General features: G+C 50.5%; 2 protein-coding genes across 4 annotated transcripts; both read left to right on the plus strand.

The window, feature by feature from the left end:
- The first annotated feature begins 375 nt into the window (after nt 1–375).
- LOC131809368 (glutathione S-transferase Mu 1) lies at nt 376–6,680 on the plus strand. 3 transcript variants are annotated; one of them, XM_059136363.1, is made up of 8 exons: nt 376–506; nt 864–939; nt 1,387–1,451; nt 1,747–1,828; nt 1,926–2,026; nt 2,785–2,880; nt 2,967–3,108; nt 5,244–6,680. In XM_059136363.1, exons 1-7 carry the CDS (start codon nt 471–473, stop codon nt 3,087–3,089), a joined length of 579 nt encoding a protein of 192 aa, XP_058992346.1. In that variant the 5' UTR covers nt 376–470; the 3' UTR covers nt 3,090–3,108; nt 5,244–6,680. The 3 variants fall into 3 exon arrangements, with proteins under 3 accessions (XP_058992346.1, XP_058992345.1, XP_058992347.1); XM_059136362.1 differs by having other exon boundaries at nt 2,967–3,077; XM_059136364.1 differs by lacking the exon at nt 376–506 and adding an exon at nt 528–648 and having other exon boundaries at nt 2,967–3,077.
- Nucleotides 6,681–10,214: 3,534 nt separating this feature from the next.
- LOC131809369 (glutathione S-transferase Mu 1) lies at nt 10,215–15,368 on the plus strand. Its single transcript, XM_059136367.1, has 8 exons — nt 10,215–10,363; nt 10,676–10,751; nt 11,204–11,268; nt 11,568–11,649; nt 11,747–11,847; nt 12,589–12,684; nt 12,771–12,881; nt 14,874–15,368. The coding sequence occupies exons 1-8, from the start codon at nt 10,328–10,330 to the stop codon at nt 14,961–14,963; spliced, it is 657 nt and encodes a 218-aa protein (XP_058992350.1). The 5' UTR covers nt 10,215–10,327; the 3' UTR covers nt 14,964–15,368.
- The last annotated feature ends 12,391 nt before the right edge of the window (nt 15,369–27,759 follow it).

Below are 27,759 nucleotides of genomic sequence, written 5' to 3' on the forward strand. Positions count from 1 at the left end.
GAGACCTGGGCTTCCCGGGACAGGCGCTGCTTTACACTCCCGGTTTGAAGGACACCACTCTTTGGCTTTATTTTGGCAGCCAGAGGCTCCCCTCATCCCTGAGATCTGGGCAGCATAGGGGCGAGGCGGAGTGATGCCCAGGGAGGAGAGTGTGCGCTTTCTGTGATTCAGGGTCGCCTCCGAGCGCCCCGCCAGCTCCCAGACCTGGAGAGAGAGCTTCGTACAGGACAGGGAGCCGCGGGCTGTCGGGGAATCCGGGGCGCCCGAGGCCAGGAGGTCATTCCTCACTACGCCCCTCCTGCATCCGCCCGGCGGCGGCGGATGGAGCGCGTCTCTTGGCACAGCTCTGGCGCCCAGAGCCTCGGGTGGTGGAGGCTGGCCGGGGCGGGGCAACTAGGCCCCGCCCCCGATGAAATTTCAGCCTAGTTCGGCCTAGGCAATACGCTGAGACCACCAAGCGCTTGCAGACCATGGCCGTGATCTTGGGTTATTGGGACATCCGCGGGGTGAGCGAGGGAACCGCGGGGCTGGGTGGGAAGGAGATGAACGGGGGCAGGAAGTGCTGTATGGTAGACACCAATACAACCAGAATGTTCCTGCTCAGGACTGGCTGCAGTTCAGTCCTTTCCAGCGGTCTGCCCTTCTCAGGTGGGCCCGTTTCTGAATCCCCTGTGTGTGTGTGGCGGGGCGGGGGGATGGGGGTGGCGGGGGTGTGGGAAGGCAGCAGGGAGATGAGGAGGCGGAGCGGATGAATGTATGTGCGTGTGCTCGCAGGTGAGGGCCCTGGCGTCTGGGAGGGTACCTGCAGCTGTTAAAGGCACCGAGTCAGGACTTCCATCTCTGACCTTGGGCATCTCTGGCAGCTTGCTCACGCGATCCGCCTGCTCCTGGAGTACACAGACTCACCCTACGAGGAGAAGAAGTACACCATGGGGGACGGTAATAGCATCTACCTTGCAGTCTGACTTTTGCCCTATTCCTGCTGTTCTGGTCCCCTGAACCGCAAGCCCTGGCCACCTGCAGCTCCCTCTGCCGCCCTCCCCCAGCTGGAGCAGGGCCTGCCCTTTCCCTAACTCCTTCCAGGTGCAGCTGGCCTTAGGAGGCAGGACATGAGAGGGCATTGCTGGACCCCCTGTATGGGATTTGGGATGGGTTTCTTTTAGGGCTTGCATAAACATTCTGTAAGCTTACTCACGCAAGTTCCAGAGCCTTTTAAGCCTTCTTTGCCCCCAAACCCAGACTGTGAGATTTAGTGTTTCAGATTCCCCTTTTGGAGAGCTTGACCACTATCCTTGGTGGGCGGCCTCCAACCCCCAACCCCCTCCCCAGACCCAATGAGAGTGGGCTCTGGGGGGGTTGTTTCACTCCATCTTCACTCCACCACAGCTCCGGACTATGACAGAAGCCAGTGGCTGAATGAAAAATTCAAGCTGGGCCTGGACTTCCCCAATGTAGGTGCAGGGGGTGGTGACGATGTGGGGCAAGTGAGAAGGGTGTCTACACTGCCTGCTTTCCCAGCTCCGAGGTGACCCGATTTACCGGCTTCTGCTAGCTTCTCTGCTGGTTCTTGTCCCTGCCTGTCCCCCATGCTCTCTGTTCCAGCTCATTCCTCCATTTTACAATGGATTGATTAAGCGGCTAGCAGGGGCAGGCCGTGTGAGTGCCAGGTTTCGTGTCTCCCCTTTTTTAAGGGAGGGGGTGCCGGGGAGCCCGTGGCCTACCCACCTGCCCGTGTTGTCCTTATAGCTGCCCTACTTAATTGATGGGGCTCACAAGATCACCCAGAGCAACGCCATCCTTCGCTACATTGCCCGCAAACACAACTTATGTGAGTGGGCTGGGGTGGGGATGTGGGGAATGGTGGGGTGCCCCTGGGCCTGCCTGGGTGGGATCCTGAGGGTGAGTGTCTGTTGTGTTGGCTGTAGGTGGGGAGACAGAAGAGGAGAAGATTCGTGCGGACATTTTGGAGAACCAAGCTATGGACACCTCCAATGAGCTGGCCAGGGTCTGCTATAGCCCTGACTTTGTGAGTCCCATCCCTGGGAGCTGGGATGGACAGGCTTTGGACAGGACACTGGACTCTTGTGTCCCCTCAACTTTGTATCTATTTGCCATTTGAACCCCGTGCAGCTACTTTTCCCCCAAGCCAATCCCTATACTGTCACTGCAGTGACAATGCATGGGATGAAACTCTGCCTCAGTTCTTGCTAATCTTAAGAAGAGTCCAACTGCTCCCCGTATTGGAGCCCAAATCTCTGGAAGCATTCCAGCTTGGTTGGAAATTCAGTTACTGTGCAGTTGCTTGTTCGCTCAGCACTGTCTTCTTGACAGCCCCGGGCCTGAGCACAACTGGCCAGCAAGCAGAGCAGGGAGATATGGCTTTGTACCTCCCTCTCCTCTGTCTTTCAAACTCCACACCTTTCCAGGGGCTGTTCAAGGGCCGCTCCTATCTGCCCCCCAGCAGGCAGAACTGGGGACTTGTTTCCCCAGGCCATTTCAACTGATCACTTCATTGCCTCTTGGAGATGAGTGGTGACAGATCTAGGGACAGCAAGGTGGGGTTCTCTGCCTTCCCACAGCCTCCCACAGGTGGGAGGTGGGACTTAGTAGGATCTGCTGAACACAGTTCGGAGAAATCATCGCCTGGGCAATGATGCCCCCTCCAGAGGGGGGCCAGAGCCGCTCACCTCTGGCAGCTGGGGGTCAGGCACAGCCCGGGGGACACCTGTCTCTCTGCCATGGGAGTCTGAGTCTGAGGATGGTGACGGCTGTTCTGTGCCTCAGGAGAAACTGAAGCCTGGGTACCTGGAGGGCCTCCCTGACAAGATGAAGCTCTACTCACAGTTTCTGGGGACGAGGCCTTGGTTTGCTGGGGAGAAGGTAAGGGGAAGGCTTTGGGGGGGTGGGAAGCTATGGTTTTCCCCAGGTTCAAGGTTAGGTGCTCATTGTTCTTTGCTTTTCTTTAGCTCACTTATGTGGATTTCCTGGCTTATGACATCCTTGACCTGCACCGAATATTTGAGCCGAAGTCATTGGAAGCATTCCCGAACCTAAAGGAGTTCATGGCCCGAGTTGAGGTGATTCCCTGAGCCTCCTCACTGATGACAGGTCTTCCGTCCTCTCTTTTCTCTAATACTTTCCTACCTTACAGCGAAAACAAAGAATAAGTAGCACGTTAAAGAAGATTTGTTTATTTATTTGGAGAGAGATAGAGGGGTACAGGGGGCTGAGCGAGAGGGATATTAAAGCCTCAAGCAGACCCTCCAGTGAAGCAGAGTCTGGACACCAAGCCTCCTGAGCTCCCAGATGCCCCACACCAAGTAGCATTTACTGAGGGTTTGCTTACACCAGGATCTGGGCTCACAGCTGACATAGAGTGTGTGAAGTGAAATCTTGATGGCATTCTTACACAGCAGATCTGTTACCTGCCGTACAGTACAGATTAGAGCATTGAGGCAGAAAGGAGAAGTCATGTGTCAGGGTCGCAGAGGCAGGGCCGGCTGTCCTGGGCTCCCCGGTAGTGACTGCTTGCTGTAGACACCAGAGAGCGGCTCTCCCTTTCCTGGACCAGTACACCATGGGTCCATTCAGGTCTGGGTCACAGAGATCAGGACCCTAGGGACGTAGCCAATGCTCAGGGTTGTGCGTGGAGCTGGCATTAGGAGAGCAGAGCTGTGGTAGGGATGACAGTACATAGAAGGGCACAGAAGGCATTTCCTAGGTATCCCCGGGAAGCTTTCAGCAGTCCGATCCCCGTTTGGGGATGCCCTGACATCCCCAGGAATGATGTTGGTCCTCGGCTGTGAGTGTCTAGGTGGGGCCCCTATGGAGGGAGTCTGTCTTGAGGCTTCTGTGCCGGGCCCCTTCCTTACTTCCCTGTGTTCATGCCCTTCTTTCCCATGAGCTGAGATCCTGGGTCAGGGATGGGGCAGGCCATTTCTTTCCAGTCCTGTTGGCCGATCAGATCTTATCCCGGGTGTGAGCCTCTGTGTCAGGCACAGTGGGGACGCCAGGCGACCCGGGCCTGGAACCACCATTCTGGGGCTCAGAGCACTCAGAGAACTCAAGGAACACCCAGCCATGTGTGGTGTGTGGGGCTGGGTGGGTGCTGAAGGAGCAGGGGCTGGACCTCAGCTGATGGCACTGGTCCCTTCGTTCCTCGTTGGAGGGCAGCGGACTGACTGTGCTTTGTGAGCGTTGTGGGGCCGGAGGCATTTGTCCAATGGGAGTTTCAGCCTGCAGTATGTTTGTCTTCTGCATTCCTCAGCAAGAGATGCGCTTTTTGGGCTGGTTCTTCTCTGGGTGACTGGCCTTGGGCTTGATGCCAAAGCTCCAGGAATAGCTAGCAGGAGGGACAGAGGATGGCTGTGGGCTACACTCTGTGGCCCCTGGGTCTAGGCAGTGCCAGGATCTTCAAACACTTTAGAATTCACTGGGCCCATGGTGTGCTGGGACGATGGTGCTCAGACACCCCTGAGAGCCACATGCCCCATTGGCTGCAACAGGACGGGGGACGAGGTAGTTGGTGCCCATGACATTGGGTTCAGTCAGGCCAGTCAGTTGGACCTTCACCTTTAAGAGGAGTAATTGAGAGTGTGGCCTGGCCTGACTTCATGCTCCCAGCCTCTCCCCCTACATACAGGTTTTGCTGAGTCACTGGGTGAGGTCCGGCCTCCCCTGCAGGCTGCATGGGCGTATTCTGAGGCCTCTGTTCTGCTGGGGTTCCCTGTGTGGCGAACCCTGAGAAGCCAGGAAGCTCCCTCTGCAACCGGGGGATGTCTGTGATCCGGAAGGGACAGGGTCTGCTGGAGGGTAGGGGAGGAAAGAGGCCAGCAGGAGGAGCCCAGCCCTGGCAAGAGAGCCAGCTGCCCTCCAGCCCTTCCCACCTGGGAGCCTGGGAGCCTGAGGTGGCCGCTGAAGCCACCTGGGCCTCTGCTTTCCTTCTGCTGGATGGTGATAGTGGTACATGTCTTGTAGGGTGGTTGGTGGGGGTTCCACACCCATCATCGTGTCTGGGGGATTTAAGACTCCAGGTGGAGTCTTGTATTTTAGTCAGGTGTCCCATTAGTTACAGAGAACTAGAAGGGGTGACGTCCCAGAGCAGGGGACCGCAGGCAGACTGTGCTGTGTGTCATCGCTGACTTCACAAGGAAGCGTCCCAAACTTGGTGTACCTCAGTGGGGCTGCATGAATGCCGGTGAGGCAGCAGACCCTGACATTGGACCTTCTTTTTCCACCCTCAGGGCCTGAAGAAAATCTCTGCCTACATGAAGTCCAGCCGCTTCCTCCCACACCCGATATACTCAAAGCTTGCTGTGTGGGGCAGCAAGTAGGACTGAGTGAGGGTAGCTGCTGGCAAGAAGCAGTGCTGTGTTGTTGGGCCGTGCCCCGGAGCACAGCTGGACCACCCTGAATCCCTGGAACCAGCGATCTTGCTTCTTCCCCTCCTGTTCTTTCTGGTAACTCGCATTCAGCCTTATTGGGCCCCTTTACCTTCCCCAATGCAAATTTGTCTAGGGCCTTTAAAGGTGAGCAGCACCCCACCTTTCTTCAGCCGAGTGCCCTGCAGACATGATCCTTCCTGCACACTTTTCTTCCCTGAGTGCTGGTTCTGTGTGTGGAGTCCGACCGCATCCCTGGCCCTCGGGCTCTGCCTGAGTTCCCCAGGCATTGCCTGAAGACTGGGGTGCAGGCCTGGCTGAGAGGAAGGCTGGAGGGAAGAGACCACCTTTCTCATGGGTACAGCTCCTTGACCATTGTCACCATATTATGGCTTTAAGGGGCCTTCATCTGCCTATATATTTTGCTCATCTGAGGTCTATGAGTGTTCCTGGGAGGCCAGTATGGCAAGGAAACTGGGGGAACAGATCTGTTTGCACAAGGACTCCTCCCTGGATGTTCATGTTTAAGGCAGTCCATGGCGTGCTTCTAGACTCCACATTTGGCCGTGCCATCTGGCCGTGAGAACCAGAGTCAGTCCCAGTGTAGACCTCAAGAGCCGGCCTTTAATTGTAGGAACTGTGCGTACAACCTTCTCAGTCACGGTAGATGCATTTGAAAAATAAATTCAGTTCTTCGTGTCCCAGCTTGCCCCCAAGGCTCCAGAAGAATTACTATCCTGGCCCAGGACTCAGGGCTGCCTGACCCTGAACAATGGGCGGAGAGCTTGGAGGGGCTTGCTGTCTGACAGCCGGAGTTACGCCCTGCAGGCCCCAGACCCAGGCTGCCCAGTGCAGTCCCTGTCTTCCTGTCTGTCACCTGTCATCCTTCTGACCCTGATCTGCAGCCTGGGGCCTGCTGTGCCTGGCCCCAGGGTAAGACTGTCCTCTTGGAGACAGCCCTCTGCCAGTTGGTCTCCTTTCAGTTGCTGGCATTGCTGGGACAGTGTTTGTCCAATTGTGGTTTTCAACCCAGGATCAAGCTAGGGTTTCTTCCCCTTGGCACTTCCGACCTGTTGAGTGCAGAATTCTTCGTCAGTGCCATTGTGCTGTGCGAAGCCTGGAGTTTGCCAGCGTTCCCAACCCATACCCCGCTAGATGGCAGCAGCCTGCCCTGGTCGTGACAGTCAGCTATGTCTACAGACATTACCAAATGTCCCCCAAGGGGTGAAATCACCTTTGGTTGAACACAAGTCATTAGGGGATGGAGACTGTCATTAAAAAAAAAATAAATAAATAAAATCTTAAGACATCAGAGTGCTACAAGTAGTTAGGGTAGGTCTTCCTTGATGAAACTTGGATTTTGGCAAAGAATATATGTAGGTCCAGGAGTGGCTGGGTGGCCCAGCTAGTTAAGCATCTGTCTGCCTTCCGCTCAGGTCATGATCTCTGGATCCTGGGATTGAGCCCCACCTCTTGGGCTCCTGATTCAGCGGGGTGCCTGCTTCTCCCTCTCCCTCTTCCTCTCCCCCTGCTCATGCTCTCTCACTCTCTCCGCACTGTCTCAAATGTATGAATAAAATCTTAAAAAAAAAAAAAAAAAAGAATATATGTAGGTCTGTATGTCCTGGATAATGCTGTCAATGTGTTGTTTCTTAAGTATGGCTACATCAGACTTCTAGAAAAGGAGAGTAGTGTGAAAGAGTCCTGTGTACCCCAGACGTGAACTTTTCCACATGTGCTCTCCCGTCCCTCTCCTCCCTCCTCTGTCCTTTCCTTAGTCAGTTCTGCAGGAGCACAAAGGCATTTGTACCCAAATCTTCATATTCTGTTCTCCAAGCTGTGGTCCCTAGTAGTAGAATTTAGGCGCCAAGTGACTGGGAGGCAGAGTCCGCCCCACCTGTGTCCTTTCCAAGTTAAGGTTCTCATGCCATACCTGAGTGCGGCTTATGACAAGCTCTGGAACCCATGTCCTTTGTGAAAGCTTGAAAAGTTCCTTAGAAAATTCCTGACAAACAAATGTCCTATGGGTTATTATTTTTCTTCACTAGGTTCTTACTACATGATTCAGAGCTTTTCTTTCTTTTAACATGTTTGCTGTATTTGGGTTTGCTCCACGGTATCAGAGAATTAACTAAAGGTTTCACGAGCGGAATGATTTCTACTTCAGTGTTTTTCTTCTGGGTCTTGCTCTAAATGTTTCACCTCGAATACCATTCCTTTCCTAAATTTTGGAGGCCCTAGTTGTCTTTCCTTATACAAAATAAGATAAGCCCATAGAATATTTTCTTTCTAAGTTCCAGTGTGACATCGTCTTGTAAATGGTTCTCTTTATTCTCTTATTTTCAGATTAAGTAGTATTCTTGCACCCTGGATTGCCTGAATTTACGTATAATATTAATGACTTAAAAATATTACCATGATGTACGGTATTTTCACTGTACTTTTGGCATTTCTGTCTTTTTTTTTCTTCGGATTTCTTTCTTTTTCTTCCAAATTTTTATTTAAATTCTAGTTAGCTTGGCATTTATTACTAATATGTAGTTATAAATCCTGAGGCTATTTTATGTAGGACTTCTGCTCCTTTACCTTGAGAGGACAAAATGTCAGCTGCGGAACCTGAAGGAATTGCAGAGCGCTGTTCAGAAGCCATACCAGAGACCAGACTTCCAAACTGGATGTGTTCTTAAAAATATTCAAATTTTCAATAATTTAAATCAGTAGAGAACACATATATGTCCAGAAGACCTGACAACACTGAGACCGACTTTCTCCAGGCAACCACTGGCCACATTCCCTCCCTTCAAGCCACTCTCCAGCTTCCCTGCTCCCCACTGCTCCCCGATGCCTTGCACCAGTGCCAGCATCCACTGCTCTGGTCCTTTGGGCCCTGTGCCCCTCAGTGAGCCCTCCTTCTCCTCCTTCTGCAGAACTGTCCTCTTTCTTCGGAAGGGGCCTTGGGAGCTCTGGGCGCATCTCCCGTCTCCTCAGGGTCCTTCCCTGCCAGGTGTCGCCTCTTTTCCCCATATTCTTCCTCTCTGCCTCTCAGTGATCTGGGTGTTTCCACAGGAAATGTGCCCCATAGTTGAAGGCATCTTTCTTGGCACTTCCCTTGGGCCTTCTAATCGTTCATGGCCAGGATTGTCTTCTTCGACGTGCCTACCGGGTGACAGCATGGACGAGGGCCAGGGGACCAATGTCTGTTCTATTATTTCACATGTTCTCATCCTGCTTCTTGTTTAGCTTCAAAAATGTAATGTCTCAGTGGAATTTAGTGATGTTTGCTGTTCTAGGCTCAAGATGTAAAGAAGTCAAAGTGACAACTCCTTAATGTATTATGAAAACAGACCCACCTAGAGGCCAGCTCATGCTTAGGCACTTGGCCCCCATCTCCTCCCTGTGGCCAAACCTACCCAGAATTCACCTTGACCCCAAAGGCTACTTCCTGAGCCTGGACCCAGACCTGGAACACTGGGGATTGGCAGGGGTGAATTGTGGGGAGCACATGCAGCAGGGGCTGAGCTCTGCTGGGCTCAGGTGACACCCCCACAGCTCCCCAGCGTGGCACGGATGGACAGACCTCTGACTTCTGAGATTGAATAGTGATCAGCTGAAGCCTCTGTGTCCTCTTTCCCCACTGCACTGTCGATCACGGTGCTTGGAAATCCTTATGCCAAGACTGGGTTCACTCCTTGCTGTCCTAACATAGTGTTACCTATTTTAAGCTTCGGTAATGCATTTTTCTGTGCTTTAACTGTAAACCCATTTGTTTTTTAAAGTTCCCTTCTTCCGTTTTCACACATCCCCGCAGCCTTGCTATACCCTTGGCCACGGGCCAAGTCTGTCCTACTCACCTAGTTTCAAATAGTCTCCTGCCTTTGGAGAAAGTTGGCCAGTAGGATATTGTCACAGATCACAGAAGAACCTGAGAGGCCGCCTGAACCTGCCTGAGCCACAGAAAAGCACATGTGGGTGGGAAGCCAGGGTCAGGCCAGAATGCGTGGACTAGAGGGCTGAGGGTCTGCTGGGGGCCAGTCAGACTGTGATCCTGTGGGGAAACCTCCACCCTCCTGCAGGCCACCCCCTCTGTCTGCCCTCTGTGGCAGGATGGGTGACTGGCCAGGCAGAGGATTCCCCTCCCTCTTTTAGTCACATTCTGTGTGTGACACCATCAGTTCCGTGTCACTGTCCTGGCCACGTGGGGACATCTTGCTGACTGGCAGGGCATTTCCGGGACTGCACCTCCTAACCCTGCCCTTGGCTGGGGTTTCCATTCACAACTTGGGTCCTAAGGGTCATTGATTCATTTCCACTTGAGCTCAGGGGTCTCAGCCAGGGGACTGAAGGACTGGGGCTCCCCAGGCCCTGAAGGAAACACTGAGACCAGGGTTCCATTTCTCTGGCCCTCGTCCTGGGCGGTAGTTCCCACCCACGGATGGTGTGTTCTCTGGGGCTTGTCCTGGGAGGAATTTTCAGACTGGCCTGAATTCCGGATTTGAGGGATATAGCTCTTTGGCCTTAACTTTGGCAGACTCCCGGAGCTGGCAGGATCTAGGCCGACCAAGGGCGAAGGGGAGAGATGTTTAGCGGGGAAGAGCAGACCTGTGGTTTTTTTTGTGTGTGTGTGACTTAAGCGCATCTCCAAGCGCCCTCTCCGGTTCCAGATCTAGAAAGAGAGCTCTGGATTGCGCGGTGAGCCAGGGGGCGGCGGGGAACAGGAGCGCCTGTGGCCAGCGACGTTCAGAGGCGGCCCCGCCCCCAGCGGCTGCGGACTGATAGAGGGAGCCTCCTTAGGTCTGTGCGTCCCGCGGGTGGCCCGGCCTCCGGCGCGTCGTGGGGGCGGGGCCGAGAGAGGGGAGGTCCCTTTAGGCCCCGCCCACCCTTCCTCCGCGGATAAATTGGCAGCACAGCTTAGCGAAGTCTTCGCACTCCACTCAAAAGCCAGCGCCATGGTCATGATCTTGGGTTATTGGGACATTCGCGGGGTGAGCAAAGGGGCTGCCGTGCTGGGTGGGATGGAGGCGCACGGCGGCAGGAAGTGCTGCGCCCTGAGGACCCTGTCTACCTGAAGGGCCCTTTGGAGCTCCCTGCAGCTCAGTCCTTTCTAGCGATCTGCCAGCCTGTGGGCGCGTTCCTGCGTATGTGTGTGTGTGTGTGTGTGTGTGTGTGTGTGCGCGCGCGCGCTCGCTCACGTGCCCACGGGTGGCGGGGGATGGGTCTGTGAGGTTACCTGGTGCAGTGGGAGGCAGCAAGGCAGGACTTCTTCCTTTGACCTCCTCCCTGGGCGTCTCTGGCAGCTTGCTCACGCGATCCGCCTGCTCCTGGAGTACACAGACTCACCCTACGAGGAGAAGAAGTACACCATGGGGGACGGTAATAGCATCCACCTTGCAGTCTGACTTTTGCCCTATTCCTGCTGTTCTGGTCCCCTGAACCGCAAGCCCTGGCCACCTGCAGCTCCCTCTGCCGCCCTCCCCCAGCTGGAGCAGGGCCTGCCCTTTCCCTAACTCCTCCCAGGTGCAGCTGGCCTTAGGAGGCAGGACATGAGAGGGCATTGCTGGACCCCCTGTATGGGGTTTGGGATGGGTTCCTTTTAGGGCTTGCATAAACATTTTTTAAACCAATTCATGCAGGTTCCAGAACATTAGAAGTGTTCTTTGCCCCCACACCTGGACGGTGAGACTTAGTGTTTTCGATTCCAGATCCCCCTCTTGGAGTCTTGGCCACTGATCCTTGGTGGGCGCCCTCCAACCCCCAACCCCCTCCCCAGACCCAATGAGAGTGGGCTCTGGGGGGGTTGTTTCACTCCATCTTCTCCACCACAGCTCCGGACTATGACAGAAGCCAATGGCTGAATGAAAAATTCAAGCTGGGCCTGGACTTCCCCAATGTAGGTGCAGGGGGTGGTGACGATGTGGGGCAAGTGAGAAGGGTGTCTACACTGCCTGCTTTCCCAGCTCCGAGGTGACCCGATTTGCCAGCTTCTGCTATTTTCTCTGCTTCCTGGTTCTTGTCCCTGCCTGTCCCCCATGCTCTCTGTTCCAGCTCATTCCTCCATTTTACAATGGATTGATTAAGCGGCTAGCAGGGGCAGGCCGTGTGAGTGCCAGGTTTCGTGTCTCCCCTTTTTTAAGGGAGGGGGTGCCGGGGAGCCCGTGGCCTACCCACCTGCCCGTGTTGTCCTTATAGCTGCCCTACTTAATTGATGGGGCTCACAAGATCACCCAGAGCAACGCCATCCTTCGCTACATTGCCCGCAAACACAACTTATGTGAGTGGGCTGGGGTGGGGATGCAGGGAATGATGGGGTGCCCCTGGGCCTGCCTGGGTGGGATGCTGACGTTGAGAGTCTGTTGTGTTGGCTGTAGGTGGGGAGACAGAAGAGGAGAAGATTCGCATGGACATTTTAGAGAATGAGGTTATGGACAATCGCATATACTTTGCCAGGATCTGCTACAACCCTGACTTTGTGAGTCCCGTCCCTGGGAGCTGGGATGGACAGGGTTTTGAAGGCAGCTGGACTCTTGTGTGCCATCTGCACTGCGTCTCATTGTCACGTGCACCCCGAGGAGTGACTGATTTCCAAGCTACTCCCTATACTTTCACCAGAGTGACCCTCATATCTCAAGGCATCCGATGAACACTGTGACTCAGTTCCTTAGGGTACTAATCTTAGGGTAGAGTCAGTGCCCAGGGTGGAAATTCTGTTCCTGGATAGTGTGTTTACTTTGTTTGCTCAGCACTGTCTTCTTGACAGCCCCGGGCCTGAGCACAACTGGCCAGCAAGCAGAGCAGGGAGATATGGCTTTGTACCTCCCTCTCCTCTGTCTCTCAAACTCCACACCTTTCCAGGGGCTGTTTAAGGGCCGCTCCTATCTGCCCCCCAGCAGGCAGAACTGGGGACTTGTTTCCCCAGGCCATTTCAACTGATCACTTCATTGCCTCTTGGAGATGAGTGGTGACAGATCTAGGGACAGCAAGGTGGGGTTCTCTGCCTTCCCACAGCCTCCCACAGGTGGGAGGTGGGACTCAGTAGGATCTGCTGAACACAGTTTGGAGAAATCATCGCCTGGGCAATGATGCCCCCTCCAGAGGGGGGCCAGAGCCGCTCACCTCTGGCAGCTGGGGGTCAGGCACAGCCCGGGGAACACCTGCCTCTCTGCCATGGGAGTCTGAGTCTGAGGGTGGTGACGGCTGTTCTGTGCCTCAGGAGAAACTGAAGCCTGGGTACCTGGAGGGCCTCCCTGACAAGATGAAGCTCTACTCACAGTTTCTGGGGACGAGGCCTTGGTTTGCTGGGGAGAAGGTAAGGGGAAGGTTTTGGGGGGATGGGAAGCTGTGGGTTTCCCCAGGTTCAGAGTTAGGTGCTCACTGTTCTTTGCCTTTCTTTAGCTCACTTATGTGGATTTCCTGGCTTATGACCTGCTTGATATACTGCGTATGTTTGAGCCCAAGTGCCTGGATGCATTCCCGAACCTGAAGGAGTTTGTGGCCCGCTTTGAGGTGATTCCCTTATCCTTTGTACTATTTATATCTCTCCTGTCTTCCCTCCTTTCACTTGATGCTCTCTTCATCCTCTTTGTAAAATAAAGAATAAGTAGCATTGATTGAGGCTTTGCTATATCGTGATATGTGCTCAGGATCTTACATACTTGGTGCAAAATTAATCTTTACCACATTCCTACATGGTGCAAAACTTACCACCTGTTATTTACTGGTGTGGAAACTGAGTCTGAGAGGAGAAACCATTTGCTGAAGGTCACAGAGCTGGTTCAGTGTGTGCTGGGCTCTGACTCAGCCAATGGCTTCTGTAGCTAGCAGTCCATGGCTGTCCTTTTCCTGGGCCAGAAGGAAGCTCAGTTTCTTTACTCCGCTGGGTCACAGAGCTCAGGACTCTGGGGACATAGTAGAGGTTCAGGAGTGTGCGTGGAGCTGGCGTTAGGAGAGCAGAGCTGTGGTAGGGATGACAGTACATAGAGGGGCACAGAAGGCATTTCCTGGGGATCCCCATGCAGCTTTGCAGCAGTCTGATCCCCGCATGGGGATGCCTGACATCCCCAGGAATGTTGTTTGTCCTGGGCTGTGAGTGCCTAGGTGGGGCCCCTGTGGAGGGAATCTATCTTGAGGCTTCTGTGCCGGGCCCCTTCCTTACCTCCCTGTGTCCATGCCCTTTTTCTTTTCCATCAATGGAGATCCTGGGTCAGGGATGGGGCAGGCCATTTCTTTCCAGTCCTGTTGGCCGATCGGATCTTCTCCCGGGTGTGAGCCTCTGTGTCAGGCACAGTGGGGACGCCAGGGCAACCTGGGCCTGGAGCCACCGTTCCGGAGCTCAGAGCACACAGAGAACTCGAGGAACACCCAGCCATGTGTGGGGCTGGGTGAGTGCTGAAGGAGCAGGGGCTGGACCTCAGGTGATGGCACTGGTCCCTTCGTTCCTCATTGGAGGGCAGCAGACTGTGCTTTGTGAGGGTTGTGGGGCCGGAGGCATTTGTCCAACGGGAGTTTCAGCCTGCAGTATGTTTGTCTTCTGCATTCCTCAGCAAGAGATGCGCTTTTTGGGCTGGTTCTTCTCTGGGTGACTGGCCTTGGGCTTGATGCCAAAGCTCCGGGAATAGCTAGCAGGAGGGCCAGAGGATGGCCGTGGGCTACACTCTGTGGCCCCTGGGTCTAGGCAGTGCCAGGATCTTCAAACACTTTAGAATTCATTGGGCCCATGGTGTGTTGGGACGATGGTGCTCAGACACCCCTGAGAGCCACATGCCCCATTGGCTGCAACAGGACGGGGGACGAGGTAGTTGGTGCCCATGACATTGGGTTCAGTCAGGCCAGTCAGTTGGACCTTCACCTTTAAGAGGAGTAATTGAGAGTGTGGCCTGGCCTGACTTCATGCTCCTAGCCTCTCCCCCTACATACAGGTTTTGCTGAGTCACTGGGTGAGGTCAGGCCTCCCCTGCAGGCTGCATGGGCACATTCTGAGTCCTCTGTTCTGCTGGGGTTCCCTGTGTGGCGAACCCTGAGAAGCCAGGAAGCTCCCTCTGCAACCGGGGGATGTCTGTGATCCGGAAGGGACAGGGTCTGCTGGAGGGTAGGGGAGGAAAGAGGCCAGCAGGAGGAGCCCAGCCCTGGCAAGAGAGCCAGCTGCCCTCCAGCCCTTCCCACCTGGGAGCCCAGGAGCCTGAGGTGGCCGCTGAAGCCACCTGGGCCTCTGCTTCCCTTCTGCTGGATGGTGATAGTGGGCCGTGTCTTGTAGGGTGGTTGGTGGGGGTTCCACACCCATCATCATGTCTGGGGGATCTAAGGCTCCAGGTGGAGTCTTTTATCTTAGTCAGGTGTCCCATTAGTTACAGAGAACTGGAAGGGGTGATGTCCCAGAGCAGGGGACCGCAGGTAAAATGTGCCATGTGTCAGCGCTGACCTCACGAGGAATAGTCCTGACCTCAGGTTGCCTCTGTGCGGTAGCAGACCAGAGATATGACCTTCTTTTTCCACCCTCAGGGCCTGAAGAAGATCTCTGCCTACATGAAGTCCAGCCGCTTCCTCCCAGGCCCTCTATTTCTAAAGGTTGCCATGTGGGGCAACAAGTAGGGCCAAGTGGGAGGAGATGCCAGCGAGGAGATGCCAGAGCTGTGCTCGGTGTGTGTCCCCGAACAGCAGTCTTGCCTCTCTATCCTTTGGTGCATTCCTTTGTTCCCATGAAATACCCATCAGTCCCCTTGCTTCTTCCCAACCCTATCTTCATCCGGACCCTTTGCCGTAGCTCTCTACTTCAGCAAATTTCCTCCCCCACCAGTGTTATCCCTCCTGCACTAAAACCAACTGGAGCATTCTTCAATTGGCAGTTGCTGTTCCCTCTCCTGGCCTAGGGAGCTCATCCCCAAGTCCCCCAGCACTGCCCCAAATCCCCGTGTGACCCGGGGTCCCAGGCCCGGCTGTCCCAGGGTGGTCCTGCCCAGCCCTGTATGATCTGCAGTAAAGCCTTACTCACTCTGACCTGGCTTGTGTTCTTCTGTTCTGGTCTTTGGAGTCAGGGCCACATGTGTCTGGGGACATGGCGTTCCCTTTTCCAGTGTCTGTTATACCAGCTCAGTGGACCGGGATATGTGTGAGGTGCCAAGAAAGGGGATATGTAGGATTATAAGGATTCTTGCTTATTTCTGTCTATTTCATATACTTCTGTGCCTGAGCATGGGGTCTCTACAGAACCAGGGAGGCCCTTCCGTGCCTGGGTCCCTCCTTAATGCAGTATTCCTGGAGTGTGTCCTGAAAGCTTGCAGAAGCTCTATGTGTGGCTGTCTGGGGGCTCTTTGGGCTTGGGCAGTCCACTGATAGTGTGGGATCCTGGCCAACTGCACACTGTCTCCCTTCCCTGGGTGTTAGCCCTGCCTTGGAAACCCTTCCTCCGTGCCGCCTGTTCCATTATGAAAGGTGAAAGGAAATAAAATCACTAATGTTGAGGAATTTTCCGAAGCAGCCAGGAGGCTATTAAGGAGATGGACATCCTCATTAATGAAACAGTGAACTTTGAACTGGGCCACACTACAAATATTCCAAGGACTCTGCCCAAATACCTGCAACTTTCTTTGGAACTTCCTATAGATAACATTTCAGGGGGGTCCCCTGTTGGTTTTGACTAGATAATCCTTATCTATAAGCCTTGAATTTATATTGTTTCTTCCCATGTGCAGTATCATTTTTTTCCTACAAAGAGTTTTGGGTTTTTTTTTGTTTGTTTTTTTAAGATTTTATTTATTTATTTGACAGACAGAGATCACAAGTAGGCAGAGAGGCAGGCAGAGAGAGGAGGAAGCAGGCTCCCTGCTGAGCAGAGAGCCCGATGCAGGGCTCGATTCCAGGACACTGAGATCATGACCTGAGCCGAAGGCAGGCCCCTGGGATCACGACCTGAGCCAAAAGCAGAGGCTTTAACCCACTGAGCCACCCAGGCACCCCTGTTTTTGTTTTTGTGTTGGGGGTGTAAAGGAAAGCAGAACTTTTTTTTAACATTTATTTTTTATTTTTTTAAAGATCTTATTTATTTATTTGATAGACAGAGATCACAAGCAGGCAAAGAGGCAGGCAGAGAGAGAGGGGGGAAACAGGCTTCCCACTGAGCAGAGAGCCCGATGCAGGGCTCGATTCCAGGACACTGAGATCATGACCCGAGCCGAAGGCAGAGGCTTAACCCACTGAGCCACCCAGGCACCCCAAAAGCAGAATGTTTTATCATGATTTTTGCTTCAGCAACTTTGGAACAAATTAAAAGTCCTAAACTCTGGTGCCAGGAAAAAAAAAAAGAGAGAGAGATCTTGCTTAGTAATGGCCTTAGCAAACCAATTATATTCGGTTAAGATTAGTTTTCTGCCACCCACACAAGTCACAGTTCTTTGTAAATAACACATACAAATGTCTTTTTTAAAAGATTTTTTATTCATTGGGCTCTCTGCTCAGCAGGGAGCCTGCTTCCTCCTCTCTCTCTCTGCCTGCCTCTGCCTGCTTGTGATCTCTGTCTGTCAAATACATAAATAAAATCTTAAAAAAAAAAAAATGTTAAAAAAATAAATAAATAAAAGATTTTTTATTTATTTTAGACAGAGAGAGAGTGTGTGTGGGGACAGTGGGGGTGGGGCAGAGGGGGAGGGAGAGGGGACACTGACTCCCTACTGAGCATGTGCAGCCGTGACCACATGGGGCTTAATATCACCACTAATGAGATCATGACCTGAGCTGAAACCAAGAGCCAACTGAGACACCCAGGTTCCCCCATACAAATGTCTTTTAACATCTTTGACTTTTGTTCCCTAAAGGAACACAATTTGGGTTGCTACCCACATCTGCACTCCCTGAATTAAACTCTGAGACCCCAAATACATGCTTTTGTCTTATTTCAGCTCTACCTCTTGGTTAACAAATGTATCTCAATAGAACAAAAAGGGATGAGAATAAAAAGGAAAGAAGTAATAGACATTAGAAGTGACATTAAGTTAAAAGATAAGCAGAGAGAACAAAACTATTAGGTTGAATAAAATAGATCCAGATCTAGAAGTGGAGTTGGCCGGTTCTTTTCTGTGAGAGTCTAGATCGGGCATGTTTTTGGCTTTGTGGGCCCTGCAGTCTTGGTCACAGTTACCCCCTGGCACTGTAAACTGCAATGCAAGTTTGCAAGGTAATGTCAGTTTGCAAGTTTGCAAGTTCCTCGGCAGCTTGCCAGGTGTGATTTGAGACCGTTCTGTGTACAGGAGGGCAGGCAGGGACAGAGGCAGGTCATTCCAGTTTGGTAGGTGGCCTGTTTACTAAGCATGGGAATTTGTCATGTGATGAGGAGATCTCCATACCCATCTGCTGATCTTTTTTTTTTTTTTTTTAAGATTTTATTTATTTATTTGACAGACAGAGATTACACGTAGGTAGAGAAGTAGGCAGAGAGAGGAGGAAGCAGGCTCCCTGCTGAGCAGAGAGCTTGATGTGGGACTCGATCCCAGGACCCTGAGATCATGACCCGAGCCGAAGGCAGCGGCTTATCCCACTGAGCCACCCAGGCGCCCCTATCTGCTGATTCTGAAAAAAGTTGATAGAGAGGACTTAACTGGGTCCAGTCACAGGTGCCATCCAGATGGTCTCAGCATCACATCAGTATCTGAAGGCTGCGTCCTCAGGGCAGCTTTGCGGAACAGGGAAGGCAATGGAATGCACCTGTTAGGGATGGGGAATGAAGACTTTCTGATTGCTGGGGTCCAGCCCATGGGTCAACCAATGGTCGTAGTATCTGGATGGACACCCCCCCCCCCCCAATCTAGGGTGAAGGCAGCCACGGATAATACATAAATGAATTGGGTGGGACTGTAATCCAACACAAATTCAAACACAGGTGGCCAGAGTTCCCTGACTCATGACCCAGAAGCTCAAATTAAAAGGGCATAGCTAGGGGCACCTGGGTGGCTCAGGGTGTTAAAGCCTCTGCCTTTGGCTCAGGTCAAGACCTCAGGATCCTGGGATGGAGCCCTACAATTGGGCTCTGCTCAGCAAGGAGCCTGCTTCCCTCTCTCTCTCTGCCTGTCTCTCTCTGTCTACTTGTGATCTCTGTCTGTCAAATAAATAAACAAAATCTTTAAAAAAAGAAAAGAAAAGGGAATAGGTATACAAAACCTTAAATGTTACCATTTAGAATTTAAAAAGGTGATTACCTGAGCACCTGATTGGCTCAGTTGGTAGACAATGTGACTTTTTTTTTTTTTTTTTTAAATTTTATTTATTTATTTAACAGAGAGAGATCACAGTAGACAGAGAGAGAGGGAAGCCGATGCAGGACTCCATCCCAGGACCCTGAGATCATGACCTGAGCTGAAGTCAGCGGCTTAACCCTCTGAGCCACCCAGGTGCCCCAGAGAATGTGACTCTTGATCTCAGGGTCATGAGTCTGAGCCCCATGTCTCGGGTAGAGTTTACTTAGAAAGAAAGAAAGAAGAGAAAAAGAAAGGAAGGGAGAGAGGGAAGAAGGAAAAGATGATTATTGAAGAAAAGAACGAAATAATGCAGTCTTTTAAAAGGAGGAAGATATGATAACAAAGATAGTTGTAAATGAAAGCAATTTTTTAAACATGGTCAAAATCGTAAAAGGTAAAATAGTACATTTTAAAGTCCAGGGGTAGGAGTAGTAGAATGTATCTACTTCAAACTGAGGCCATCAAGAAAGATTATTTTACTGTGGCTAGGATCTAGCAGAGGCCCCAAGATTTGGGATGTTTTGGCATCTGATGACGGGGCCCATACACCATCTAGTGTGTGCCTTCCTCTTCTAGAATGGGAGAACAAGATGGGCTCTGAGCACATGGCTGGCTGCCTGGTGTCTTCGGCAGGGATCCATAATCACTTGCTGTTAATTACAAGTTCCCCGTGAAAGACCCCCCCCCCTGTCGTTAACTAATTAACTGCTCCTTTGTTGTGTCAGAGTACCCCTCCTCCAGTATTTCTCCATTGCCATGGTGTTAGCAGAGAAAGTTGAAGTCGGTAGAGACCCCAAGACAGCAGCTTCCAGAACGTGGAAGTTTATTCTCATTTCACGTCTCACGGGGAATGGTCCAGGCTGTTGGCGCTCCAGGAGATTATTCAGGGACCCAGGCTCCTTCCATTTTGTGGCTGCTGCCATCCCTGAGGGGACATCCTCTCCTTGGTTGAAGCTGTATCATGAACATGGGAAGGAAAATAGAGAAAAGCCAAGGAAGCAACTTCCCATGATGCAAGTGGGCAGATTGCCTGCCTTACACTCATGAGGTTCAGTTGCGTGGCTGTGGCTATGCCTAGTCACGAGGGTAGACCCTAGTTTGGACAGAAGAATGGATGTTGGTGGCCAACAATAGTCTCTCCCACACTCAGAAAAGCAAGGATAAAGGTTACATTCAAATCCATGAGAAACTTTGGGTTTCAGCCAGTGGTTTCAAACAGGTAAGATAGGGTCTAAGGTATGAAACACAAGATCTTTATTTTCGATAAACCTAAAGGGAGTGCCCTATCCCTTAGGGATCCTTGCTGCTGAAACAGGAAAATGACTTATCAGAGGTATCATATTGCTCACTGAATCCCTGAGAGGGCCAGTGAGTTGGCCTTGGAAGCTGGGTGGCCAGGAGATGTGCCTAACCAGATGAGAGATTGTTCTAGAGAAAGCCTCACAGCCATTGCTGGGTACAGACAGTGGAGCTCTGAGACCTGACAGGCAGACCCAGATGCCAATGTCTCACCACTGCTGCCTCCAAAACCCTGACCCTTCTACTCCTGTCCTTGCCAGAAAAATAAATTCTCAGGGCCTGCTTCTTTAGAACTGAAATCCTACACCACTGTGCACAATTAACAGAACCTGGGTCCCAGGCCTGTGCCTCAGCCACAAGGAGGGGCTGGAAAAGCAATTGGATTAATTAGGATTAAGTTCTGCTCTATAGAACTAGATAATAACCTTGGTTTAAATGGTTTATTTCTCATGCAAAGAAAGGTCTGGAGGCTACCGGGTAAATACTAGTCACGTTGGCTTCATTGTAGCCTTAATGGCCTAGTTTAGCTTTATGCTGCCCTCATTCTCAGCATGTGATGTCCTTTCTTTTTGTCACCTCATGGCCTCTGTGGCTGCTAGAGCCCCCCACCACATCTGCATTCCAAAAAACGGGGGTGGGGGGGGAGGTGAGAAAGAGGAATGGGGGTTGTTTTTTTCCTCTTGAGGAAACTTTCTGGAAGTAAAGTATAACACTTCCATTTATACCTCACTGGCCAGAGATTTAATCAGGTTGGAAATGATATCTTTTACCTGGGAAGCAATGTGCTGGCAGAAATGGGGGGTCGTGACAGCAGAAGTTGGGGAGACAGATCTCAAGAGTCAACTGGCAGTCTTCTACCATGGGGAGATGGGATTTAAACCCGAGAAATTCTCCACCTGTAGGCAGGACTGTAGGAAGGATGTTTCAAAGATGCAGAAGACAGGTTGCTGGGTGGCTCAGTCAGTTAAGCGTCTGCCTTCAGCTCAGGTCATGATCCCAGAGTCCTGGGATGGAACCCCGTGAGGCCTGCATCGACTCCCAGCTCAGTGGGAAGCCTGCTTCTCTGCCATATCGCCCCTCCTCATTCTCTCTCTGTCAAACAAATAAATAAAAATCTTTAAAAACATAAACGCTTTCTTTCTTTTCCGTATGTGCGTTTCCAAACAATAGCCACCACCATAAAATCCTCTTGCAACCATCCCTTATACAAACAAAAACATTCACTCTCTTTTACCCAAAACAGGAAAACTCAAAGTGTCATCAACCGCTGCATCGGGTTCCAAGTTGGAGATCTTTGAGAAACGTTCAGGTTGATATTTTAAAAAATGACCGTCTAAAGTGTAATGTCAATGACCCCCAATTCGCCCTATAGAAAATACTAAGGGAATGGGAGATAGAAAAAGGAAAATTAGGTGAGTGCAATAATATAGTAGAAAGCAGCCTGCACTCAGATTTGCAGATAAGCTGCTATGCATTTATTTGTATCTATTTACATCTTGCATTTATTTAATACTTAACAGATGCCCTTCTTTATTGAATTCCAAAGGGATGGTGCATAATAAGGCTTTTTATACTTGGATATCAACAACCTAAAGGCACTCCCTGGATTGGCCTTTTTTTTTTTTTTTTTTGTAAAGATTTTATTTATTGGTCAGAGAGAGAGAGAGAGAGCACAAGGGGGAGTGGCAGGCAGAGGGAGAAGCTCTGGCTCCCTGCTGAGCAAGGAACCCAATTCTATGCGGGATTCCATCCCAGGACCCTGGGATCATGACCTGAGCTGAAGGCAGACGCTTAACTGACTGAGCCACCCAGGTGTCCCTGGATTGAGCTGGTTTTTTTTTTTTTTTTTTTTTTTTTTTTGGTCTCCATCCCTCTGATCATCACACTTTCAGGTTCACTGTCATCCCACTTTGTTAGCCCACCCTTTCCTAACTCCCGTGACATGATGAATGAAACCTTTGCTGAAGACAGACCCTCAGAGACCAGCCAGCTGCTACATCGTGAGGCAGAGAATAAGAGGGGCCGATCCTTATGGATTCCAGGACAACTCTTCCTGGAATGCTAAATGCCATATTCCTAGCTAGCCGGATCTGGCATTTCCCAACAGATTGTACCTTTTGAAGTAGCCCCAGCAATATCCTGATAAATCTCAGTTCCATCCTAAAGGCCCAGGGCCCGCACACCCTGTGTTTTCCCACATTCTTCTTGTTCTCTTTCCATTTGAAGCATAATTTTGAAAGGAAGCAGATAGGGCCTCGGTCACAATTTAAAAAATATTAACGCAGTTTGGAAGCATTAGACCATAGAAGAAAAAGTACAGACCTATTTGAATTGTGCTTGAGACCTCTAACACAAGACGAACATTATCCTGTTTGCTTTAATCCAATCCCTGCGCACCACTGAAAACACTCCCTACTACCGACCTGCGGCTGGCCCTCTGTCTCCATGTGGGGTGACACAGCAGCCGTTATTTACCTGAAATTCAAATATACACACATCCATTTAATCTTTTCTTCTGGATTACATCCCACATGAGTCAACTGTAATTATTTCCATGGAAAATGCCAAAAGAACACTGACAGCCCATCCCTGTTGGCTTTTAGAATTGTTCCATTCGAGGGACGCCTGGCTGGCTGTTAGTTGAGTGTCTGCCTTCCTCGCCGGTCATGAGCCCAGGGTCCTGGGATCCAGCACGGGCATTAAACCCTGCTCAGCAGGAAGCCTGCTTCTCCCTCTCCCTGCTGCTCATGCACTCTCTCAAACAAGTAAAAATCTTAAAAGAAAAAAAAAAAAATTGCGTTCCAATTTGTCCTAAGCAAGGAATAAGCCAGACTCCAGAATCATTGAAACCCACTCTCCATGCTTGGAACTCTTTTGCTGATCCTTGGGACCTCCCTGAACCTGGGCTTTTGTCCTGACTTGAAACACTTCTACCTGGACCATCTCTACCTGTTTTAAAACCAGAACATTCCATTTTTCCAGAATGGGGGAGAATGTGAAAAAGTTTTTTGAGAGCAGTAAGCGCTTATTTGAAGCAAACTCCTTTTCTCCTTCCAATTCTCATTAGGACAGAGTGGAGTCAATGCATTGTGAGTGTCTGCTTTGTGTTGGGCTCTATACAAGCACTAAATATAAAAATTTGCTGAAGACACATGTCCCTGCTCCCAGGCAACTTAGAGTTTAGTAGCGGAGACAGACTTTTAAAGATTTTATTTATTTATTTGACAGAGATCACAAGTAGGCAGAGAGGCAGGCAGAGAGTGAGGGAAGCAGGCTCCCGGGTGAGTAGAGAGCCTAATGCGGGTCTCGACCCCAGGGCCCTGAGGATCCCAGGATCCTGACCTGAGCTGAAGGCAAAGGCTTAACCCACTGAGCCACCCAGGTGCCCTAGAGACAGACTTTTAAACAAGCAGTTAAGAGTTCAGTGTGGTAAGTTTATGGGAGAAAACACTGAATCCTAAAGGAAGAGAGATTTAACATAACTGTATTTAATTTTGTCTGGGGGAGGACAGATGTCAGTCCTCAACCAAATCTCAGTGGCTTTTCTTTTTTAAGTTTTTTTTTTTTTTTTTTTTTTTTTATTTATTTCAGAGAGAGAGAAAGCACCAGAAGGGGAATGGGCAGAGCGAGAAGCAGACTCCTTGCTGAGTACGTAGCCCAACTCGGGACTGGATCCCAGGACGCCAGGATCATGACCTGATCCGAAGGCAGATACTCAACCAACTCAGCCACCCAGGCACCCCATCAGTAGTTTAATAAACATTCATTTCTGACTCATACTTTATGTTGGATGTGGTCAATAGGGGCCCTGCTCCTTGTTGTCTGTCATACAAGTAGAAACTTCAGTTTGATACCTGCTCACAGAGGCATCACAGCGATAGAGAGTGGATAGGGCAACCCATGCTCGTGCTCTTAAAGCTTCTGCCTGGAATATGTATGTAATTTCTCCTCGTATTTAATTGACCAAAGCAAGTCACTTAAAAGCAAGAGGGTAGTGAAGCTTTCCCCAAAGGAAAACAATCACAAATTTTGGGTGATCATCACTAACCATTTTGGTGGGGGAATGTCAGTTGTGGCCTCCAGAGGCAGCAACTTCTAAGCTTACCTTAGAAGATGAATGGTCATTAGGCAGGCAGGGCTGGAGCAAAAACATTCCAGGCAGAGGCAACAGCAAGAACAAAAGCGTGGAGATAAAAGAGAACATGGTACTTTCGGATTACTTATATTTACAAATGTATGTACCATTGGTCTGTTCTGAGCGCTCTAGAAATATTGGCTTCATTCTCCTAATAACCCAGTAAGGGAGGGTTCACTTATGGGAGAAGGCACTGAGGCACAGGAGGCTAGAAATTACTGGGGCAGAGCCAGGATCTCTACCCAGGCAGCCTCCAGACCCCGGAAGCTTGCTTCTCTTTAGGGAATTCAGCAAGGCTCGTAGCCAGTGCTCCGGGGCGGGGACAAGACAGAGGTCAGATTATGAAAGATAACTAAAGCAGGGGAGGGCCATGAGCACCTTTGCGCATTAGAGAAATCACTGGCTAATGGTCCATTCCTTCTCTCTTCTCTACCATCCATCTCCAGCTAAATCCCTTTAGCTGGTGTGGCTCAATGACCCACCTAGTCCTGCAGATGAAGGATAAGGAGTGTGTAATTTCTGTGCCAAAAGCGGACATTCTCGCAAGCCCTCGAGCTGGCTGTCGAGGCAGGTCTGTCCATCCACATCAGTGTCCCCTAGGCCACTCATCCCATCAATGAGATAGCGCTATTTCTCTTGAGTCCCATAAGCTATTTCTTTCTTCCTTTTTTTTTTTTTTTTAAATGTTTATTTATTTATTTGGCAGAGAGAGAGAGAGAACAAGTAGGCAGAGAGGAAGGCAGAGAGAGAGGAGGAAGCAGGCTCCCTGCTGAGCAGAGAGCCTGATGCAGGCTCGATCCCAGAACCCCAGGATCATGACCTGAGCCGAAAGCAGAGGCTTTAACCCACTGAGCCACCCAGCCACCCCAAGCTATTTCTTTCTGAACTGGGAGTGCCTTAATCCAGCTGCTCAGCCTTCAACAATGAACACAGGTGAATTTCCCTAATACTTTGGGAGACCTGCTCTACCACATTTAAAGCGCTGATTAAAGGTTTTTGTTTTCATTTGAAAGCTCTTATGGATGGATGTACCTTGTACAACCCCATTGTTGGTAGACTAATTTCTCAATGTTTGTGTGTTGTGTGCCTCTGGGATGACAGGGCATGAACTTCCCCTCCTTGCTTGGAGGCTACCACTGTGACAGTAGTTTCTTCCCCGCCTGTGTTAGAGTCAGTGTTGGGGGTGGGTTGGGGCCTGAGGGAACTGTAGCTCCTGTAGAATGGATCTATTCCTCTCAGTGTCCTTCCCAGCTTCCTGGGCCAGTAAGTTCACTGGTTTTGTATAACCGTTCAGTGGATTTTCCCTAACAAGCATAATGACTAGAAAAAGTTGGAACATGTGATTTACCCATTATCCACCTGGAATTCATGTGAAATCCATTTCCCTGGCAGATTTATGCTTTTAAAACCTCTCCCTTGTAACTGCCTTGTCACTGTTTTCGGCCACCCATCTTTCCCAGGAGTCCTCTCAGAGGACCACGCGGCCAATTTCCTGTTTCCTTGCCTTCTTCCCTGTGGGGAACAGACAGTCTCCCATAATCCCACCCACTGGTGCTCACGTTCTTGTGAGAAATTCTCTCCCCCTGGGCGTGGGTGGGACCAGTGATTTGCTTCTAACAGAGGAACCCAAAGGTGATGGGATGTTGCTTCCATGATTATATTACACAGGGCTGTAGCAGCCATCTTCCCAGGAGACTTTCCCTTTTACCAGTGTTAATGAAGCAGGAAGTCCCCTTTCCAAGGAACCCAGGGTGGCCCCCAGCTGACAGCCAGCAAGAACCTAACACCATCTCTCAGGCCAACAGGTCATAAGGAACTAAATTCTATCAGCAATCTCGTGTCTCAGAAGCAGGTCATTCTCGATCTGAGATCTCGATCTTGAGCCTCGAGATGAGATCGTAGCCCCGGCTGACACACAGATGGTGGCTTTCAGATGAACCCCTGAAGCAGAGGACCCTGTAGAGATGTGTCCAGACTCCTAACCCACAGAAACCGCGAGATAGTGTGTGTGGTTTTAGTGTGAAATCGGTGGTAATATTGTTACACAGCAATAAATCACTCATTCCCTTTCTGACTTCTGGTCACATCCTCTATCTAGTGACAGACACATTCTCAACTCCTCCGGCCTTCCCTAAACCCACAAGTCCTTCCCTTCCCTGAGGACACACTTCACCCACTCAGATTATGGAAATTCATGTCAATAGTTCATGGGTCACCGAGAAACTCCAGCTTCATATCTCTCCTGGCCAGTGGTTCCCCGTATCCAAGATACGGCCCTAGGTATCTAACTACTGTCACCGGTGCTGACAACAGGTGGCAGTTGAACCACCTGCTTAATACCTTGTGTCTAATACCTCCTGAGGCCGCCCTCCTGACATCACCTGACCATTCAGACCCTCTGTCCCTGAGAGGAAACAGAGAGAGAGATCTCTCCCAAGAGAGATCTTTGCCTCCTGGTCCACTGAGGACAGGAATCTGGCCCTCATGTCACTATCTAAGACTGGAAACCACTTAAAGACTTTGCATATGGAGTGTGGTGCCAAATAAGTCTCCAGAGGAGTTCACTTCCCCTTAGTTTCTCTTACACAGTAATATATGGACACACTCCCTTTGTTAAAAGAGAAAACAGATGTTCAGGTGGCCAACAGACACATGAAGAGGGGCTTCATATCACTCATCATCAGGGAAATGCCTCACACCTGTCAGAATGGCTAGACTAAAAAAGACAAGAAATAACAAGTATTGGCGAGGATGAGAAGAAAAGCAGAACTTTGTGCACCCGTGGTGGGAATGCAAACTGGTGTTGCCACTGGAAAACAGTATGGAGTTTCCCCAAAAAGTTAAAAATAGAAATGTTGTATGATCCAATAATTCCACTATTGGGTATTTACCAGAAGAAAACAAAAACACCAATTCAAAAAGATACATGCACGCTATGTTTCTAGCAGCATTATTTACAATAAAATGTGGAAGCAATCCAAGTGTCCATCAATAGAGGAATGGATATGGAAGATGTGGTATATGTATACAATGGACTATCACCCATGTAAAAGAATTGGATTTTGTAATTCGTAACGACATGGATGGGCCTAGAGAGTATTATGCCAAGTGAAATAAGTCAGACAGAGAAAGATTTTACAGATACATGGACTCAAAAACCAAAACAAGTGTAAAAATGAAACAACAACCCCTAAGCAGACTTAAATAGAGAGAGCAAACTGGTGGTTGCCAGAAGGAAGGTGGGTGGGGGATGGGTGAAATGGATAAATGGAATGAAGATGTACAAACTTCCCATTATAAAATAAATAAGGCATGGAGATTAAAAGCACAGAATAGAGAATATAGCTATACATTGTATTGTGACAGATGGGGACTACACTTACTATGGTGGGCACTGAGTAGTGTACAGAGTTGCTGAATTGCTATATTGTCCACCCGAAACTAATAAAACATTCTATATTAACTGTACATCAATAAAAAATAGATATATATAGCACAGTAATGTGGGAGGCCACGTTAAGGCTTGAGACGAGGACCAAACCAGGCCCTGACTTGTGCCTCCTTTAAAGGCTGAATAGCCGAACAAAAGGCTAAGGTCAATAAAGTTGAGTAGCACTGAGAAAGGGACTGTGCTATGTGCTGTGCGCTCGCCTACATGACTTCCCACACGTTTGCTAGTCAGATAGAGACGATTTGGTCAGGGTCAGAAATTCCTGGCTGGTCCTTG

This window comes from Mustela lutreola, chromosome 10 (genome assembly GCF_030435805.1).
Source record: "Mustela lutreola isolate mMusLut2 chromosome 10, mMusLut2.pri, whole genome shotgun sequence".
Classification (NCBI taxonomy): domain Eukaryota; kingdom Metazoa; phylum Chordata; class Mammalia; order Carnivora; family Mustelidae; genus Mustela; species Mustela lutreola.